Raw genomic sequence first — 21,882 nt, forward strand, 5'->3', positions numbered from 1 at the left:
TTTCAGTTCTAGCCACCAATAACTTTCTTGTTGAAGATATTCTCCAATAGGTAGACCTAGGTAAATAAGCTGTTGAGACGGGGCAATGGATGCTCCACTAAGATTCACTGAAGTTGAAGCCAGCTCAGACGGGCAATTAAACAAAAGAACTTCCCAGCGTTAAGGATTTCCCAGCGTTAAGATTCAAACCAATCTTTCTAACTTCACTCGAAATCACATTGAAACTTTCCTCTAGACTAGACACTGGCCAACTCAAGTTTAGCAAGTCATTAGTCATCTAATATATTGATTCTAAAATTAACTGAGTGTAAGAAAAGAACCTTTTTTTTAAGAAGCTCTGTTTCTTGCTAAAAAAAAAATAAAATAAAATAAATTCAAGTGTTGTAAACAGACCAAGGGAATTTAAATTCGGTAGATAATTACAAAGCGAACAACATTTATTTCGACCAAAAATCATTCCAATACAATTTCTTGATTTTATTGCATTCTTTGACCAATGCTCCTTATCTAGAGAGCATGGTTGGAGGGTGTTTGATATTAATTTAAGACGCTTTTGGAACATTCTAATTCAATTAAATTATAATTCAATTATTCAATTAAATTTTCTAATTCAATTTCTAATTCAATTAAAATTAAATTTATAATTTAATTTAATTAAAAATCTAATTGAATTTCTAATTCAATTAAAATTCTAATTCAATTAAGTCTAATTCAACCAACTTCAATGAAACCGCCAATATTCGTGAAGTCCATTATATCTTTCATCACTTCTAAACTTCATTGAAATATTTGAGAAATATTCATTTCAAAATAATACTTATACTAATATAGTTGGATTAATACCAATAGATTTAATATTAATGGTATAATTCAAGGGCGCATCCTGGACCTTTATTTGGGGCTATTTTTTTAAGGTGGTGGAGGGGTACAAAAAGATAAAAAAGCATAAAAAATTTAGTTTTAGTGCATTTTTATTACGTTTTTATGAGTCAGGCATAAAAAACATAGGAGGGAGAGGGGGGTCGAACACGGTGAATCCCCCCGCCCCTTGGATAGACCCTTCATTTCAACAGAAAAAATTGAAAAAAAATACTTGAGAACGACCGTATTGCGGTATCTAAAAAAAGTGCTTACTTTAACCGTTCAAAGTGTAAGTTAGATGAACAACTCAGCCCAGGAAGGGCTGAACTGGGCAACTCAGCCCAGTTCCCGTAATTTCATTGTAATTGTTCTGAAGAACACACGGGCCACATTATAGTCGGGGTGAACAATATTCAACTTTCAGGCGTAAAATTTATGATTGACCAATCAGAGTAGATCATAAAATTTATGATTGACCAATCAGAGTAGATCATAAAATTTATGATTGACCAATCAGAGTTGAGCTTTAAGGCAGCAGATATTGGAAAAAATCGAAGTTTTTTCTGGAGTTGATCGACTACTACCCTGCGTGTTATTTTGCATGCTAAACACATGCATATTAGCTTGTTATTTTGCGATTTTCGAAATCGGAGTTAGGATGATTTTTTTTTTCTGTACCTTCCTGGCAATGAGGAGTAGACTATGTTGGAATTGTTTTTGTTGTTACAGATCTATTGCTAGATAAACAGAACATAGTAATAGTAAGCAATAATTGGGAACAAATTAGTTCTCAACTAACTATATTTTTCTGTTGTCTTTGCCCGAAACAAAAAATCATGAAAAACAGCCAATGGTACTAATTTACACCTTTTTGTCAAATTCAACATTGTTCTAAAAACGACTTCAGGTATTTTTTTGGAACTTGGAAAAATTCCATTTATAAATTTAGTACGGAACGAATTAGTTCTCAACTAACTATATTTTTCTGTTGTCTTTGCCCGAAACAAAAAATCATGAAAACCAGCCAATGGTACTAATTTACACCTTTTTGTCAAATTCAACATTGTTCTAAAAACGACCTCAGGTATTTTTTTGGAACTTGGAATAATTCCATTTTTAAATTTAGTACGGAACGAGTTAGTTCTCAACTAACTATATTTTTCTGTGGTCTTTGCCTGAAACAATAAATCATGAAAAACAGCCAATGGTACCAATTACACCTTACATTGTTCTAAGTACGACTTCAGGTATTTTTTTGGAACTTGGAATAATTCCATTCATAAATTCAGTACGGACGAGTTAGTTCTCAACTAACTATATTTTTCTGTTGTCTTTGCCCGAAACAATAAATCATGAAAAACAGCCAATGGTACTAATTTACACTTTTTTGTTAAATTCAACATTGTTCTAAAAACGACTTTAGGGTCTTTTTTTTAAACTTGGAAAAATTCTAAGAATTGGAAAACTTACCTCCAGTTTTTTAATCGCTTTCTTTCTAATAGCATCACCAGCAGCTACGAGAGTAACAGATTTGAGCTCTTCTGCAGCACGTCTCAACTTTGCCTGCTCAGTTGGGTCATGAGGGTTGGACGCACAGGCCTTCGCAGTTTCAACCAAGTTCGAAGTGGCTTCAGCTAACGCCCTAGCAGCGGACAAGAGGTTGTGATGGCCATCACCTGTGGCAGAATCAGCTTCACCTTTTATGGCCTGTATCAGCTGAGCAGTAGCTTGGGCTAGGATCCTTGCTTGTTTAACCATTTCTGCTGGGTCGCCACTAGAGGCGAATAATTTATCGGACGCCGTCATTATAGAGTCTACAGCAGATTCTTGGACATTTTCACGAACTCTGTCTCTTGTTCCATCCCTGAAATAGGAAAATATCAATTAAGTTGGGTGGTCAGATAAGAGACAATTAGGATAACCATTAGAGACAAGGAGGCTTAACAATAAGAAAAAAGGAGCATAACAAGGAAGAGACAAGGAAAATAACAATTAATTAGGGTAGTCGAATAAGAAACAGGGAGGATAACAATTAGAGACAAAGAGGCTTAACAATAGGAAAAAAGGAGGATAACAAGGAAGAGACAAGGATAATAACAGTAGGGTAGTCAAATCAGAAATAAGGAAGATAACAATTAGAGACAAAAAGGCTTAACAATAGGAAAAAAGAAGGATAACAAAGAAGAGGCAAGGATAATAACAATAGGGTAGTCAAATAAGAAATAAAGAGGATAACAATTAGAGACAAAGCGGCTTAAGAATAGTAGAAAAGGAGGATAACAAGTAAGAGACAAGAAAAATAACAGTAGGGTAGTCAAATAAGAAATAAGGAGGATAACAATTGGAGACAAAGAGGCTTAACAATAAGAGAAAAGAAGGATAACAAGGAAGAGACAAGGAAAATAGCAGTAGGGAAGTAAAATAAGAGACAATGAGGGTAACCATTAGAGACAAAGGACAAGGAGGCTTAACGTCAAAAAACAAGGAGGATAACAATGAAGAGGCTAGGAAAATAACAATTAAGTAGATTGTTTAGTTAAGAGACAAGAAGGATAACAATTTGAGACAATGATACAAGGAGGCTTAACAATAAAAGACAAGGAAGATAACAAGGAAAAGACGAGGAAACTAGGAATTAAGTAGAGGGATCAGATAAGAGACAAGGAGGATAATACAGAAGATACAAGGAAGATAAGAACTAAGTAGAGTGATCCGATAAGAGACAAGGAGGATGACAGTGAGAGACAAGGAGACTAGGAAACTTGACAACGAAAGACGAGGAAGATAACAAGGAAGAGACAAAGAAAATAGTAATTAAATACAAAGATCAGGTAAGAGACAAAGAGGATGATAATTAAAGACAAGAAACAGGGAAGCTTCACAATAAGAGACAAAAAGAAGATACAAGGAAAATAAGTTAAGTAGAGTGATCAAATAAGATACATGGAGGATTAAAAGTCGATTGACATCAAACGGGCGAGCAATTACTAATCTTTACCAGATTTCGGCAAAATTTTATGATTTTATGCATTCGTCTACAACTATTATGCCGAAATTTTTAAAAAAAAACATATTATCCTAAGAATTTTTCTTTTGTACCATATTAAACGATCCCCTAAACAAATGATGACTCACTCTAAATGCGACAAGATTGCGGAATTGTTAGATTGTTTTGAGTCTTCTCTCACTCCCCGCCTCTTATCTCTCGCTCTGTCTCCCGTTCTCTCATTCTCTCCCGCTCTCCCAACCCCCATCCCCTTCTCCTACCGTTTTACTCTCTTTATCTGGCTCTCTCACCCCTTTCTCTCTTACTCTCTTATTTGCTCTACCGTCCTCTTGCTCTCTTCTTCGCTCCCTTCTCCCACTCTTTTACTCTCTTTCCGGATCTCTTCCTCTCCCTTTCTTCCATTATCTCTCGCTCTCTTTCTCTCTCTCCTGCTCCCTTCTCCTTCTCTCTCTCTCTCTCTCTTCAGCTCTCTTACCCTCTCTAACTCTCTCTCTCTCTCACTCCTTTTTTAACATAACGACTACCTTACTTGATATGATTCAAAAGGTCATTTAGTGATCCTGTAACATCTCCGGCAGCCGCGTGTAGATCCCTCATTTGATTCTCATTCGGAGCGCATTGCTGGCACTCAATGACAATACCCTCTACAGCCCGAGCCACCTCTCTCGCAGCTTCAATCAAATGATTCTGGCAAGACGGATTGAATATTGTCGACGATACAACTTTGGCAACGGCAACAAGCTGCGACGTTGCCAAAGCACATTGTGTCGCAGCACCTATAATACGATTTTGATCCACTTGTTCTGGGCAAGACGCGGCAACGTGTTTTGCTTGCAGCACAAGTGCAGCTGTAGTATTGGCAACAGCTTTGGCAAGACCAAGAAGAATGTCCTAAAAATATTTGATTGACTTAAAATAAGAAGAGAATAATCCAAAGAAGAAAAACAGAATAGAAAAAAAATAACAGAGCGTAAATCCAGTGAACGTATCACTGACGTTGAAGGTGCTATAATATTAATCTCTTCAAAAACAGACTATTTCCTAGCATTAGAAAACGGCATTAGGGTTAAAAAGCTAGAAGTTAGAGCGCAAGGAAAATGAATTCCCTAGAATTCGGAGAAAAATAATTATAACATGGCCTTAGATATGAAGAAACAATTCCCGTTAATATTATTGCCAAGTGGGAAATATACAACTGAACTTTTAAGTGTCTAAAGTATGCTCAGACAAACAGTGAGTTTGATAATTCCAACAAAGAAATTACCAAATTGACAAGATTATTTATAATTAATTATTCATTTTATAGGTTATTTATTTTGAATTATTCATAATAAATTTCGCTAAATGATTAATTTAATAGCTAAGTAGAGGTTTCGTGCGACCGCACACCCTTGTAGGTTTTCATTCAGCGCGAAAATACTGTTTTTAATTTCTTTATTTATGATTGCTAAAAATTTCAACTTGAACTTATAAAAAATGATTTAAGTAATAGTTTAGTAAACACTACTACTACTAGCAACTGACTACATCACGAGGCCGTCTGAGTCAGCAGAGTTGCTCACACTCCTCCTCCACCCAAATCTATTCAAACCTTCCCTCTTTGCTCCTTTCAAAGAAATTCCAGTTAGTAAAGATAGTAAAATATCTTAATAGCAATAATACTAGTGAGAAAAAAATATTTTAAAATAATAATATTTATTATCAAGACAGTTTGTCGTTTAAGTTTAACTTTTACTACGATGAACACTGCCATCAAGAATTTCAAGCTAAATAGTAAGTCTATAAAACTTATTGTCAAGATAGTTTGTCGTATAAGTTTAACTTTTACTATCAAGAACATTGTCATGACTGTCATCAAGAAATTTCAAGTGTCATGGACATGACACTTGAAATTTTAGTAATTTTAGTAATTACATTAGTTTGAAGTAATTACCCTGCTGTTAACATAGTAGTAACAGTAAAATAGTCATAATTCATAAAATATATCATAAATATATCATCAATTTTTCCTTTGTCCCCGCCATTCGTTGCTTTACCTCCAGATATGAAAAAAACCTTTGTACCCTTCATTACTGATAAAATGAACCGCTAGTTTTCCTTTTTTGTTATTTGCTAGTGGTGATACCCAAGTTTTATGTTCGTTCACTTGCCTTGCCTCCCTCCTCCTTTAATATGTTCTATTGTAACGTTTTTGAATTATAATGTTATTTACAAGTTTTTTTTATTTTCAGTTTTTACCTTTTTAACTAGCTGGCACTTATCAATTAGCATTTTTGACTAACTGTCATAATGGTATTGTTGTTCTGGCATTGTTTGCCAGTTTTTCAGTTGTCGTGGGCATTTTATTTTATTTTTCGGCCTTTCGGGGCTTCTGATAAAACTTCTTTGAGATAAATACCTTATCTTATCTTTATCTCACGATAATAGATGTCATTATCTTTACCTTCTACTATCAATAACATACACTGTCATGATTCCTGTCAAGAATTCAACTGTTATGGATATGATAGTTGAATTTTCATTGACATTAATTTCCGAATTAACAACCCCCAGCTCCCCTAAAGAGAACGGATCCGTTCCAAGTATGTCAATCTCATATTTATAACTTGTGCTTATTCTTCCCATCAAGTTTCATCTCGATCTCTCCACTCTAAGTGTTTTCAAGATTTTCGTTTTCCCCCTCCGGCTCCCCCCAATGTCACCAGATCTGGTCGAGATTTAAAATGACAGTTCTAAAGCACAAAATCCTTCTGAAGATCAAATTTCATTAAGATCTGATCATCCGTTCATAAGTTACAAATGCCTCATTTTTTTCTGATTTTTCCGAATTACCCCCCCCCCCCAACTCCACCAAACAGAGTGGATCCGGTCCGGGTATTTCCGTCACATATCTTGGACTTGTGCTCATTCTTCCCACCAAGTTTCATCCTGATCTCTCCGCTTTTACGTTTTTCGAGATTTCCGGTCCCCCCCCCCAATGAAACTGGATCCGGTCAGGATTTAAAATAAGAGATCTTAGTTACGATGTCCTTCTAAATATGAAATTTCATTAAGATCTGATCACTCCTTCGTAAGTTAAAAATACCTCATTTTTCTAATCTTTTAACTTCCCCCGGACCCCCCAACTCCCGCAAAGCGAGCGGATCCGTTCCGGTTATGTCACCACGTATCTACGACTTGCGTTTATTTTTACCACCAAGTTTCATCCCAATGAAACTGCAATGAAGCAAAACTGGGACAGACAGACCGACAGACGGACAGAATTTGCGATCGCTGTATGTCACTTGGTAGACACCAAGTGCCATAAAAAACTATGCACGATTAATGGCACTTGTACAAAACGGAACAAGTGAATTGATTTCCGGCGATTGCTAAAGAGAGTTGCTGAGCATCTACGTCTAGACTTTGGCGTCAAGCAGGTAGCACCATCTGTGCTTTCCAATAGGTGGGCTTTGAGTAGTTTAACAAAGATAGATGGCACTGCGATTAAGCAAAATAATTGTGGCTTTTTCGCATCGGATCGTCATGATTAATACACTTACTGAAGCTAGGGGGGGGGGGTTGCTAATTCTTTCATTACTTGTACTATTTCAAAAAAAATCGCCGAAAAGAATGCACAAAAAAGCTAAAATTGGAAGTGAATCTCTTCAGCTTCAACAGTAGCATAAATCAAATAATGACATGAAGAAAAATCTCTTACACAGATAGTTCACGGAACCGCGGGAAATCAGGGACTGGAATAGTGATATATCCCTTTTGGGTATACCACCAGAATACCCCTTGGTTGAACGAGGAGATAACAAGTTATCAGCCAAAGGAATTTGCTACGATCTTCCCAGTTGAAATGTTTCGAAAATAACAGCCTGCTAAGAGACCGAGGCACTCAAAAAGATTAGTTTTGGGTTGTTAATAGTTTTGGTAATAGTTGCTAATAGTTATATATATATATATATATATATATATATATATATATATATATATATATATATATATATATATATATATATATATATATATATATATATATATATATATATATATATATATATTATATATATATATATATATATATATATATATATATATATATATATATATATATATATATATATATATATATATATATATATATATATATATATATAATATATATATATATATATATATATTATATATATATTATATATATATATATATATATATATATATATATATATATATAATATATATATATATATATATATATATATATATATATATATATATATATATATATATATATATATATATATATAATATATATATATTATATATATATATATATATATATATATATATATATATATATATATATATATATATATATATATATATATATATATATATATATATATATATATATATATATATATATATATATATATATATATATATATATATATATATATATAAATATTATATATATATATATATATATATATATATATATATATTATATATATATATATATATATATATATATATATATATATATATATATATATATATATATATATATATATATATATATATATATATATATATATATATATATATATATATATATATATATATATATATATATAAATATATATATATATATATATATATATATATATATATATAATATATATATATATATATATATATATATATATATATATATATATATATATATATATATATATATATATATATATATATATATATATATATATATATATATATATATATATAACTTTTATTTGAACTTTTCAAATACTACACTAAACTTTGATTTTTTTTAGATGATTACATTAGTTTTAACGATAGATCTTGTAGCAACTACCCACGTCGCCTGGCCTGGCTGGCAAACCCGACAAGAAAAAAATCGTGGTCGCATTTGTAGGGTACCACCCTTGACCACGGTCCTCCTTGGTCAAAGCCTTCTTATTGGTTACTCGAATGTATCCCATGTATCCCATGTATCTAGAGGACTCTCCCCAATCCACAACCTGGGGACGCGCTTTAACTGCCTAGGGGTAGCTCTCACTGAGAAGGTAACTCAGTGAATCTAAATTTTAACGGTCGTATTTTACTGTAAGTCTTATTTAATTTACAATATATAATTTGATGGAATGGACCTTGGAAACAGAGCCGAGATGTTCATTTAAGTTTAAAACAACTTTACCATCTTAGATAGATTGATATTGCTATTTTTGTTTTACATGTAAACATATGTTTGCTAATCTTTCAACAAATAGGGACACGGGAAATTTAAATATTGACCCAATTTATGATTGTCTTTTGAAAAATGAACCAATAGTAAATAAGGGAATTAAAATTTTACATAATCACCAAGGGACAAGATAACCTACTGGACCAAAAAGAGTTGCTTCAATATTAGCTTACAAGAGGATTCTTTCGCAACAGAATACTTAAACTTAATTTCAATTTTTTTAATTTTTCCTCAGTTGCTTTGATCTTCTCATTAAAGTAACTCTAATAGCTTCTTTTCCCTACGTGGATCAGTAGCGACAATTGCATTTATTACTATTGGTGGTGGTTAATTTGTTTTTAGTTTAGTGTTTTTTATCTTGTGCTGAGGACGCCTAGTTTAGATACAGGCGAAATATCCACGTTATTTTAGTCTTTCATCTCTTTTCTCTCTACTGGCCGCAGTCTCGTTTGAGGTGTTTTCTTTTTGTTGAGTTTTATCTCTCTTTGTTGTTTGTTAGTATTAGGAAAATACTGAAAAAGCAAAATAGAAATAGTTTTTAAATCCATATCAGAAGGTAGGCTAGTACGCATTATCTTTGTAATGTATTTGTTGCCTTTTACTAGCAAAGACCTGTCGTGAAAGTCGTCACAAATTCAACAATGATACACATGAAAGCAGGAATTTCATTCAAGAAATAGTTTGAAGCAATTACCATTTTTGTTGATAATAATACTATAGTAGTGTTAGTGATATAGTGAGCAAAAGTAATAATTGTAAAATTCAAATCAAGAAAGTGGGCAAGTTGTCATTATCTTTGTCATGTGTTTGTCACCTTTTACTATCAAAGAAACTGTCATGACTGTCGTCAAAGATTCAACTATAATGCACATGAAAACAGGAATTTCATGAAAAAATAAATTGAAGTGGTTACTAGTTTTGGTAATTACAGAAGTCCTAAACGGTTACCCTGTCAATAATCAAAAAGTGAAAAAGCCAAATTACACAGTTTATAGAATTTGTTATTAAAATAGTAGGTTAGTCGCCATTATCTTTGTGATGTGTTTGTCACCTGTTATTATCAAAGAAACTGTCATGACTGTTGTCAAAGATTCAACTATGATGCACACGAAAACAGGAACTTCATTCAAACAATAATTTGAAGTGGTTACTAGTTTTGGTAATTTCAGAAGTCCTAAATGGTGTTACCCTGTTAATAATTATAATATATATATATATAATATATATAATAATATAAAAAGTGAAAAAGTCAAATTATGGTTTATAGAATTTGTTATCAAAATAGTAGGTTAGTTGCCATTGTGTTACGTTTTATTATCAAAGAAACTGTCATGAATGTCGTCAAGAACTCAACTATGATGCACATAAAAGTAGGAGTTTCATCCAAAAATTGTTAGAAATGGTTACTAGTTTTGGTGATTACAGTAGTTCTAAATGGTTACCCTGTTAATAATTATAATGTAAAAGTAATAACAAAAAGCGAAATAGCCAAATTAAAACAAATAATAGAATTTGTTATCAAAATAGTAGGCTAGTTGTCATTAACTTTGTCATGTATCTTTACCTTTAACTATCAACGGCACTATCGTCAAGAATTTGGCTGTCATGGATACGAAAGTAGGTTTTTCCTGGTAACATTAGATTTACCATTAATTAATTTTTATCTAATTAGGTAATTATGCAATTACCCAATTAGTTAAAATTAGCAAAAACTGTTTTACCATTAATTAGTTTAATAAACCTTAATAACTTAATAAACCAATTAGTTTTACCATTAATTAGTTTTTACCTAATTATTTAATTACCAAATTAGTTAAAACTACTAAACACTGGTCTAAAATACCAGTTTTTCCATTACCATTATTACTATTCATTACTATTTACTACTATGTATTACTATTTATTACGATTTATTACTATTCTTAATAGACCAAACATTAGTTTTACCATTAATTAGTTTTTACCAAATTAGGTAATTATTTAATTGCCTAATTAGTTAAAATTAGCAAAAACTGGTCTAAAATAGCAGTTTTTACATTACCAGATTTGTCACTATTCTTAATAAACTAAACAGCTGTGCCAACTGCCACAAGCACTGTCTCTCAATCTTGTATCTGTGTTTAAATAAAATGTTCTAATCTATTCAGAAAACACGTGCCATTTTATATAAATAAATAGTCCTAACCAGGGGTGCGTCCAAGATTTTTTCAGGGGGGGGGGGGATAGAGTAAAAAAAAATTTAAAATTCCTCAAAAATTTGTTTACATGCACTTTTGTTACGTTTTCACGAGTCGGACAAAAATTTGAGGGGGAGGAGGCTCAAACCTCGTAGCCCCCCTGGTCACGGCTTTGGCCCTAACTGTACTAAAACTAACCTGAATCTCTCTATCAACAGCATCTTCATCTCCCATGGCAGTCAGAACTTGTTTACTACTTTCGCCAACTTTAGATGCGGCACCCAGAAGATTTTGTCGCGGCTCTTTATTCTCAGGTTCAGCAGCACTTAACAGATCAGAAAATGCACCAGCTAACTTTCGAGCGGCGTCCATTAGATTATCACCTTCTTTCTCGTCCTCCATTAGAGCGGCAATCATTTTCACGCCTTTTGCCATTTCTGGTAAATTACTTGAGATGGTGCTGATTGCGGCACCAACTGCCTGATGATCCACCGATTCAGATGAGGCTGATAATACCAAACAAAGTTAAGTTACAATTTAAGAATAGACAGGTCAAGACTTATTAAACGGTAATTATTGATAAGTACCGAGCATTAATGATGATTAAGGTTAATAATAAACCAATAATAAATCAAAATTATTGATTAATTGATATGAAATTGAAATGATTAATTAATAAATAATTTCGTATGAGTTTTCTATTTGTCTCATCCTACGGAAAGATCGTAGACTCTGTGAAATACATTTATTGGTTTAAGTACTATCTTGGGTCAATTCACAACCGAAAACTGCAACTTTCTCGGACTACATTGATGCGCAATAATTGTTCTTGTGAAATTAGTAAATATTCCATAGGCAGCCAACAGAATATTGCGACGCCATAGCTTAGGCTGGGAAAAATCAAAGACACTCAGATTAGACAAGAGCTAAGAGCTCATATGGCACTTGTGACGATGTCGGAAGAGCCAGGAGCTCATATGGCATGAGCTCTAGCAAAATTCTAACAATCAATAGATTAATTTAAAAGGGAAATCAGAGGCTTAATGCCGGTCGGGATTTAAAATAAGATCTCTGAGACACGAGGTCCTTCTAAATATCAAAATTCATTAAGATCCGGTCACCCACTCGTAAGTCAAAAATACCTCATTTTTTAAAATATTTCCTCTCATTTCAACCCCCAGATGGTCGATTTGATCGATTTTGATCGGTTTATCTTTTGAACGTTTCAACATGACGAAATTATTAGGGCAGTATCATATTTTCATCAGCGTTGACATCTGGAATCGTGAAAAGAATCATCAAAACTAATAAGTTAAGCACGGCTACGCTTCTGTCTGTAAAAAATCACACAGTATCAATTTTTAATTTAAAAAGACAACTACACGTTTTAAGGAAACTTACACTTTCAACAGAGACGATTTTAGGGGGGAGACAGAAGGGGCCCCGGGCGTAGCTTTTACGGGTACAAAATTTCAAATAAACAATCTAACATTTATAATTATAATTTTTGAAATTTTATTTTTATTGAATAAAGTAGGGGGCGCAGTTGGCATTAAGTATAAAGAAATTGAATCCGAAATCTTCACTTTTCATATATCCTTTCCCATATAAAGTCAAAGAAAAAAAAATCAAATTTAAATAAGTGAAAATTTTTGTTAAATCAATGAAAATTTCATTAAAAAACGAAAATTTTGTTAAAATTTTGGCCAGAAAATTTTTGTGACATGGGGGGGGAATACACAAGATTTCGTAGCTCTGGCCAAAAGAGGCCAGAGCCACAGTCCAGTATCAAAAACTATTGTCTATCATAATTTTGTCTTATTTTTAAGGATTTTCCTTCACGTTTCTTGTTTTTAATTGGGTGCCACCAAAAAATATTTTAACTAAAAAATTTAAAAACTTTAAAATCGCACGTTGGCACCAATAACGTTTTAAAAAGGTGAAGTTATATGCTTTCCTTTCTGGCATGTACTTAAGGAATAAATATAGTTGATACACGAAAATACGCAATATACACAAACCAATGAAATTAAAACACACTTTTTACCATAAAATTACAGATAAGTTATTTCTCTTGTTCTCTGGAGTGGAACCTAATTAAGGCAATGGTTTCTCTTTTTGAATTGGGCGGCTGCAAATCTGGCTGCGATATTTGAATCCTTTTGGATTCAAATATCCAAAAATCCAAAATAAAAAAAATCTGGAGTGATATTTGAATCCTTTCAGAACTATGAATCGGAGATAAACATCAAATTTATTTGTCTTTCGTGTTGCGTGTTAAAAAGACTGAACGTCTTTGTCCTATAGTGACCAGATTGACCAAATTATTTCATGCCTTGCTCCTATCCTCTCGCACTATTTGATCAAAAGTCTTTGAATAACCGAAGCTGCTTTGCAGTTAGGCGGCATCTTTCTAAAAATTTGTCATATTTTCTGCTAAATTTTGTGCAATTAATTTGATGAACTAAGAACATCTGGGTCGCAGTATAATGCACAAGGATTTCAGTTTCACACCTTGACATGTTGGAACATAGCATGGAGTAATTGATCCAATATCGTCGGTTCTGAGTGTTCAACCTCTACAGTCTGCTGGGCTGCGTTGAATGGACAACGCAAGTGTAGTGCAGTGTGAAAGGGCAAGTGCAGTAAACGCTTCGTTTTCCCTTATTCAAACGTGACTGCTTTGTTGCCCTCTTGTCTTTGCTGGTCGCTGTTTTCCGCGATGCTTGGATTAGCATTACTGGTTGAGGGTTGAGACGCCCAAACATGGCTGGGAGCTCCTATTGGGTCAGTTCAGGGCAAGAATGTTCAACGTTTGCAGTTTACTGGGCTTCGTTGAAAGAGAAACGAAAACATTGACTTTTGATGAAGAGTGAATACACCCAAAGTTCTAATCTAGTCCTGATTGTTGGACTGCCTTCGTAGTCCTTGCGGGTATTTGCTTTCACTAAGAATGTTACGTTAATACCATGTAATTAAATTATATTTCCTATGTAATTAAAGCATGTTTTTGCTCCCATTATATTCACAAATACTTCGCATTATAGTTGACCATTATTGACGAGTCTAGACCAATCTAGAGTCATATGAGTCCACCAAGTCTAAGTCCAACTCCACGAAGTACAAGTCCACTAAGCATAAGCCGAATGAATCTAAGAGCCTTGAGAACCGTTTTTTTTCGTTCTCACTACATACACGTATACTATGTATAATAGCTGAACATTAGTAACTATTCTTAACAATTCTAGAGCGATAAAAGTTCACTAACTATAAGCCTAAGTCCACTTTCACCAAGTACAAGTCTAATTCCTCGTGAACTAAGCAGGCTATAAGTCTAATTCTATATCAACTAACTGCAGGTCTAAACATAAGCCCAATATACATAAGTTGTACAGGCCTACGAGCCTTAGGGAGGGGTATTATCCTCATTACACACGCGTATAATGCGTATAGTAATTAAGATTAGGCGACTTTAGTAGATCCTATATGTCTACCGTGGACTTTTACATTTTGCACTGTTGCGACAGAAGAACGGCAAAAGAAGTAAGATCTTAGCCCTAAGATTTCCCTTAAAATCGTTTTCTGTCGAAAAATGCAAGATCTTAGCACAATGATGGGCAAAACAACTAGTTGGTAATCACTAAGGGCAATACTGATTACCATTAGGTTTTAGATATAGAAGTGAAAGGTGGAACATAGAGTAAGATAGATGTTTACTTTCGTTCCAAGTGCTCTAAAGTGCATATTACTGCATATAGCAAGATTCTGACGATCACATATTGTTTCCTTGTCATTATTAGAGAAGCGCATCCATTTCTGGTTGACCCTCCTCCTCCATGGGGCAAACTGAAAATGCATAAAGTGGGCTTGCTTACAGGTAACATTACCTATAGAGCGAAGCATATTAGTCCATGAGCCCCGCAGACTGCGGGGCGAGGTCTGTATTCTATATTTATTCAACAAATAGTGATTAAAAAAAAAATTTAATAAATATAGAATACAGACCTCGCCTCGCTGCCTGCAGGGCTCATGGACAAATGCGCTTCGCTCTATAGGTAATGTTACCTGTAAGCAAGTCCACTTCTACGCATTTTAGTCTCGTTGGAGGGGGATTTTAGAAACCTAAAAAATTGATGCGCTTTTCTAATAATGACAAAGAAACAATATGCGATCATCAGAATCTTGCTATATGTAGTAATACGCTCTTTAGAGCACTTGGAACGAAAATAAACATTTACCTAGAGTAGAAATAAAAGGCTCCGGTACTTAGCCTGTCAGTGATGCATCAGCCTTAGCTTCTTCAACTGCCAATTTATTACCTATGATCCCTCAGTGTCCTGAACCAAGCATCACTAAAAACGATTTCCATTGTTTTTTATAAAACCTTTTTCTAAATAAAACTATAAATATCCCTTGATTAAAAAAATCGAGCAATAACAATGACTTAAGTATAACGACTTCTACAATACCCTGAACATACGTATTTTGACATAAGTGCTTACCACCAGTAAGCTGAACAACACTCGCTGTAGCAGCATTCATCGCTGCAATTTGGGAGGTTACCGATTGCTTCTTCGTGTCCATTGTAGTTCTCTTCCATTTTATTGAGGCCTGAAATTAAAAAAAAAAACATAAGCTTGATTTTTTTTTTTTTTTTTTTACAAAGTGAATTATAACGAAAATAAAACGGCAGAAAAATAATATATTTTTTTACAGATCCGCCAAGCGCAGCAAAAACGCCGTTTAAATATAGATAAAAGTGCCCAAATTAAACTGCAGCAGATCTAAGGGTGTATTTTAATTCATGGTGAACCCAGACTTTCTTTTTTAATTTAAAAAAAATGATTTTTTTTTAGAATAATTTGTTTTGTTTTTTGCTTTATAGTGCATTTAGAGATCAATGCATTCGTTCAAATGGTTTGTTTTACTCTTTTTAGACTTTTGTGTATCTTACAGCTAGTTTTCACTCTTCATATTTATATAAATCTGTTTTTTAACAAATTGAATACCTACTCAAAGACTTCTGTAAAACCTCAGCAACATAACCCTAACGGTTCTCAATTCTCAATTTTTATCACAAGACCACGCCTTCCTTTCATTCAACAGGTCCAATACCCACATTATTAGCTGCGGACGGGTATTGATTACAAGAACCGATTTCTGATAAGAACATCGACCTAAATAAACAAACTCGGATAAAAGCAATTTAAAAAAGAAGAAAAAATCGATGCAGGTATTTCAGGGAATAAGAAAGAATAGAGAAAAAAGAAATTTCAGAATAATCAGCAGTTGGTAGATTATTGTTGTTACAGAAATAAAATAGTTCATCGCTAAAGGTGGTGTTTCTGAGCAGATTCGGTTTTTCACCATCAGTATACTGTAAACACCAGTAAGCGCACTACTAAGTCCAGAATATGTGCAAGGGAGATTAGAACTCTGGAAAATTATTCACATGCCAGGATTGATAGGAAAAGATACAATCAATTCTACTACAAATACTGACAACAACTAACAATAACCAATGGAAATATACACTGGCTAAGATTTTTAAGAGACTATTTAGAACGAAAAGGATAATTTCAAGAATAAAGCAGATCTTCACGAGCTACCTAGAAAAAAGAATAAGAAACATACAGAATAACAAAGAAAAAAGAATATGAAACATACAGAATAACAAACAAACAAAGAAAAAAGAGAAGAAACAAACAGAAGAAACAAAGAAAAAGAATAAGAAACATACAGAAAAAAAACAAAGACAAAGGAGGAGAAACAAAGAAAAAAGGGAAGAAACAAACAGAAGAAACAAAGAAAAAAGAAACGTACAGCATCATTGCCTAATTCAGGAATTGCTGCTTTGCTCTCAAGCTCATGTTCTGCAACCGAGATGGACTCTGCAATCGTCGGAATAGAAACATACAGAATAACAAAGAAACAAAGAAAAAAAGAAGAAACAAAAAAAAGAAACAAATAGAAGAAACAAAGAAAAGAGAATAAGATACATACAGCATCGTTGCCTAATTCAGGAATTGCTGCTTGCTCTCAAGCTCATGTTCTGCAACCGAGATGGACTGCAACCGTCGGAATAAGAAACATACAGAATAACAAAGAAACAAAGAAAAAAAGAAGAAACAAAGAAAAAAAGAAACAAAGAAAAAAGAATAAGATACATACAGCATCGTTGCCTAATTCAGGAATTGCTGCTTTGCTCTCAAGCTCATGTTCTGCAACCGAGATGGACTCTGTAACCGTCGGAATAAGAAACATACAGAATAACAAAGAAACAAGGAAAAAAAGAAGAAACAAAGGAAAAAAAGAAACAAATAGAAGAAACAAAGAAAAAAGAATAAGATACATACAGCATCGTTGCCTAATTCAGGAATTTCCGCTTTGCTCTCAAGTTCATGTTCTGCAACCGAGATGGACTCGTGGCCAGCAGAAATCGTTGAAACCAAAGCCCTTTGAGGTTGACTCAAAAGGTCTGTTACTTTCGTCGTTTGTTCCTGAAATTAAAATATTTGTGTATACAATAAGTGAAGATACCTTTTTACTTTAGAACAACTATCAAAAGCAAAAAAAATACCAAATATGTGTTTCTGTCAAACAAGAAATAAATTGATTAAATAAGTGGTTTAACAAGTTAGTGAAAATTAAATGAAAGAATAGTGAAAAAAGAATTATGAAAGAATAGTGAAAAGAATTAAATGAAAGAATAGTGAAAGAATTAGTGAAAATTAAATAAAAGAATGATTAAATATATCAACACTGTCATAAATCCCTGATGTTATAAATCAACACCACAATGTACAATCAATTGTTGAAAGTTGTAAAAATAAACTGAAAAGAAAAGAACACTATAGAAAAAAACATAAGTGTACAGTGGAATGGAATATAAACCTGACAAAATGGGTTGCAAAAATAGAGCTCAAGCCGGATGAAAAAATATTTTTATAGCAACTTTTAATCAAGCGTTAATAATCAAAATAAAAGAAAGTGTAAAATACCATTTATCCGTTATCCAATGAATTGGAGTAAGAGTTTACCAAAAGTAAACACCTAATACTCAATGTATATAATGAAGTCATTTTTAGTCAACTTTTGAAAATTGAATCTCAAATTTTCAACAATAGAAGTTTTTCTGATTGAACTTTTTATGCTAGAACCGAATATTTTATCACTTTTTTGTCTTATTTTGATCTGATTTTGTGGTCAGATTTGCCTTTACTAATTACATTATTAGTTTACTTTACACTCTCTATATTTACTTTATATTTACTTTTTCCAAATTTTTCAGGTAAATTTCTAGTAATTTCAGTAATTTCTAAATTTACCAGGACCAAATTTTCCATTTCAGACAAAGAAAACCCTTATGTTAATAGAGACACTATCATAATTAAAGATCGCATGTTGAACTCAACACAAAATTTGGCTAATTTGGCAATTTTGGCAACACAACACATGGTCAGATTTGTCTTTACTATTATTTTCAACGGCAATTGTTTCGTTTATTGACCCAATTTTCCATTTCAGACAAAGAAAACCCTTATGTTAATAGAAACACTATCATAGTTAAAGATCGTATCTTGAACTCAACACAAAAATTTGCCTAATTTGGCAATTTTGGCAACACTACACATGGTTAGATTTGTTTTTACTAATAGTTTCAACGGCAATTGTTTCATTTATTAACCAAATGTTCCGTTTCAGGCAAAGAAAACCCTTATGTTAATAGAAACACTATAATAACAAAAGATCGTGCGTTGAACTCAACGCAAAAATTTTAACGATATAACGATTAATCATTTTTTTTTTTTATCAAACACCCCCATTTCGAAAAAAGTCAAAGTAAACAAAATTACTACACAAAACCTATGAGCGAAAAATTGAATAATAATATCATATGAACTCGCCATAACAAGATGGATTACAAATACAGTTACTTTTTGTTCAAAAAATAAAATTATACGCATTACCAGAGATTGAATTTAATTTTTTGAAGCGCCAAGGACATCAAAATAAAAATCTCCTTGCCCAATCGAACTTATGCCGGGAGGACATTCGCCAATGTTTCGAAATATTTCCGACGGTTGTTCAAAATTATGAAATTGAAACACAATCATATTTTTCTCAGAGTGAAAATAACCATGAAAATAAATCAGCAAAATAAATTAGCCAAATTTGACAACGCTTTTCATCCTTCAAAATTCAAACAATAGCAATGGGTCGACTCCCAAAGATATCTTCAGCTTCAAAGAAAGCTACGAGACAAAGAAATCTCAAGAAAAAATAAAAGGGATTATGCAAGAAAAGAAATGAAAGAAAGGGAACGGTTAAAGGAAAATTTAAACGTTAAATACCGTTAAACCGGTTAAATAAAAGACCGGTTTAAAAGAACAGGAAAGAATGAAAGAAATGAAAGTAAAAAAAAACGAATATTCCGTCTGTAAAAAACTAGACGTCTTAAGCGTTAAGAACAGAAATAATCCAAAGCAGAAAATTTAAAATAGAAAAAGCATAAAATATAAAGTTCAAAAGAATATAAAATATACGTAAAAAACATACCAATTTATATACAAATTGGCAGGTCAATTCGGTCTTGGATCTCTCGAAGAAAGCTATACTTTCTTATGCTGCTTGCTGTCACATATTTTTATATTTTGGCTGATTTTTCCCAACGTTTTTTTTTTTATTTTATGCCCACTAATACCAAAAACTACACAACTGAATATAGAGGTATTTTTCATTTTCCGATTCTTTTTAATTTGAAGATATATTCATGGTTGTGTAAGTTTCACTTAACCAATTAAAACAATCAGATTTCATTTTCATTATTTTTTGTACTTTTATGCTTCCAAATTAACCAATAACATCCAAGTATTTTCTTTAAACAATTTAAACAAGGCAATTTAAACAGTGAGATTTCATTTTTATTATTTTTGGTACTTTTATGCTTCCAAATTAAGCAATTACATCCAAGCATTTTCTTAATACAGTTGACCTCGAACAACAAACAAGTATTCTTTAAAAGAAGCAATGCAAAATTACTTTGGATCCTACCTCCTCCTTATCCTTGTTGTAAGCTAGGAAAAGAGAAGACAAAATTAAAGACCTTCAAAGATATTCACCTTTTAGCGTAAATTTGAAAATGCTGAAAAAATATAAAATGCGGAATGAAATGCAGGATTAACTATTCAAATTAAAAAGGAGGCTCATTTTATAGTAAGATAAATTCAACACCCTAACTGAAATTACCCTTAGCCTACTTCCTTAATACATGTTTCCCCTGTTCTTCTAGGTTAGGGGTTCCCAACCCTCTTCCCGGTCCACCTTCCTTTGACTCTTGTAACACGATCTTGTCCTTCCTTCAGAAAACTTACAATATGTTTGCTCATTTTGAATGCATTTATTTTAAAACTTCTTTAAGAACCCTCTCCTCCCACCCTCAAGCACATACCCGAAAACATCAAATTTACGGTCTCTTATAAAATTTATGGTTGAAATAAAATAAAACAAATTGTAATTTCTTCCACCATTTGTTTTATGGATATGGTTCAATCAGCCTCTGAACAGTCTAATATTTACCTTAAATAACATAGATATAAATAAATTCTTTTATTCGGGAAGAATGTGGTTCGACCTAGGGCTGAATGAAAGAAAGGTTAAGGTGGCCAGGCCATATTTTACGGATGAAGGATGACAAGTTATCAAAAGCTATACTTTTCGGCCATCCAACTGAGGCCAAACAAAAAGATGACCGTCCGAAAGATTGTAGCTGGTACGATTTTACCAGCTACAAATTTAAACAGCCCCACTCCCCCCCGAAAAAACAAAATAAACAACACTGATATGTTAGGTCTAATCATATTTTTTGTAAGGGCAAGTAAAAAAAACAAAACAAACAAATAATGAAACAACATAATTTTCATTAGAGGTTTATTATGAAACTTTTTCCTTTCAGAAGCACAAATTGTTCCATAATATCCCCCCCCCCCTACAAATGGGGCGCAAAACAAAACAAAAATTCAATTTCCTCTACGATTTGTTTTGTGGACTTGCCCATTCAGTCTCTGAACAGTTTAAACATCTACTTTAAACAAAGTAGATGTAAATAATTTTTTTTAGTCGAGAAGAATGTGGTTTGATCTAGGGCATTAATAAAGGAGAGGTTAAGGTGGCCAGGCCATTTTTTGATAATGAAGAATGACAAGTTATCAAAAACTAAGTTTTTTGGCTATCCAACTGGGGCCCAACGAAAAGTTTCCCGTAAATGAATGGAGTCAAATAGGTTTTAAGAAAAGACTTAAAGGAAATCATGGGAGGAGGTAAAGAGTAAAGCTTTGAATCGATTAGATTGGGGAGGAGCCTACGCAACTGCACGTCATATGAGAAAAATGAGACCTCTTTGATAAATACGTCATTAAATGCGTCACATGAACAAAATGAGAATCTACTTCATTAAACACTTTATATGAAATAATGAGAAACTTTCGAAAACTGAAACTGAAACATTTTATGAAGAATTGCTCACGTTTTATGAACATCGTTTCTTAGATTTAAGCAAAAACAAGGGTTCTGGTTTTTGG

The 21,882-nt window shown here is 32.8% G+C and overlaps 1 protein-coding gene across 5 annotated transcripts in view; it reads right to left on the reverse strand.

Annotated features, from left to right (window-relative positions):
• The window catches only part of LOC136037746 (talin-1-like), a 206,399-nt gene that overhangs the window by 72,152 nt on the left and 112,365 nt on the right, over window positions 1-21,882 (reverse strand). For 4 of the 5 annotated variants that reach the window (XM_065720530.1, XM_065720532.1, XM_065720531.1 and 1 more), the window contains exons 11-15: window positions 17,659-17,802; window positions 15,805-15,913; window positions 11,501-11,808; window positions 4,398-4,759; window positions 2,332-2,725 (exon numbers count right to left, since the gene is read on the reverse strand). In XM_065720530.1, coding sequence (XP_065576602.1) covers window positions 2,332-2,725; window positions 4,398-4,759; window positions 11,501-11,808; window positions 15,805-15,913; window positions 17,659-17,802 — 1,317 coding nt within the window. Of the gene's footprint in view, window positions 1-2,331; window positions 2,726-4,397; window positions 4,760-11,500; window positions 11,809-15,804; window positions 15,914-17,473; window positions 17,582-17,658; window positions 17,803-21,882 lie in introns of those variants that run through there. The other variant, XM_065720534.1, reaches the window with a different exon arrangement.

The sequence above is a fragment of the Artemia franciscana genome, chromosome 17, assembly GCF_032884065.1.
Source record: "Artemia franciscana chromosome 17, ASM3288406v1, whole genome shotgun sequence".
In the NCBI taxonomy this organism is placed as follows: Eukaryota; Metazoa; Arthropoda; class Branchiopoda; order Anostraca; family Artemiidae; genus Artemia; species Artemia franciscana.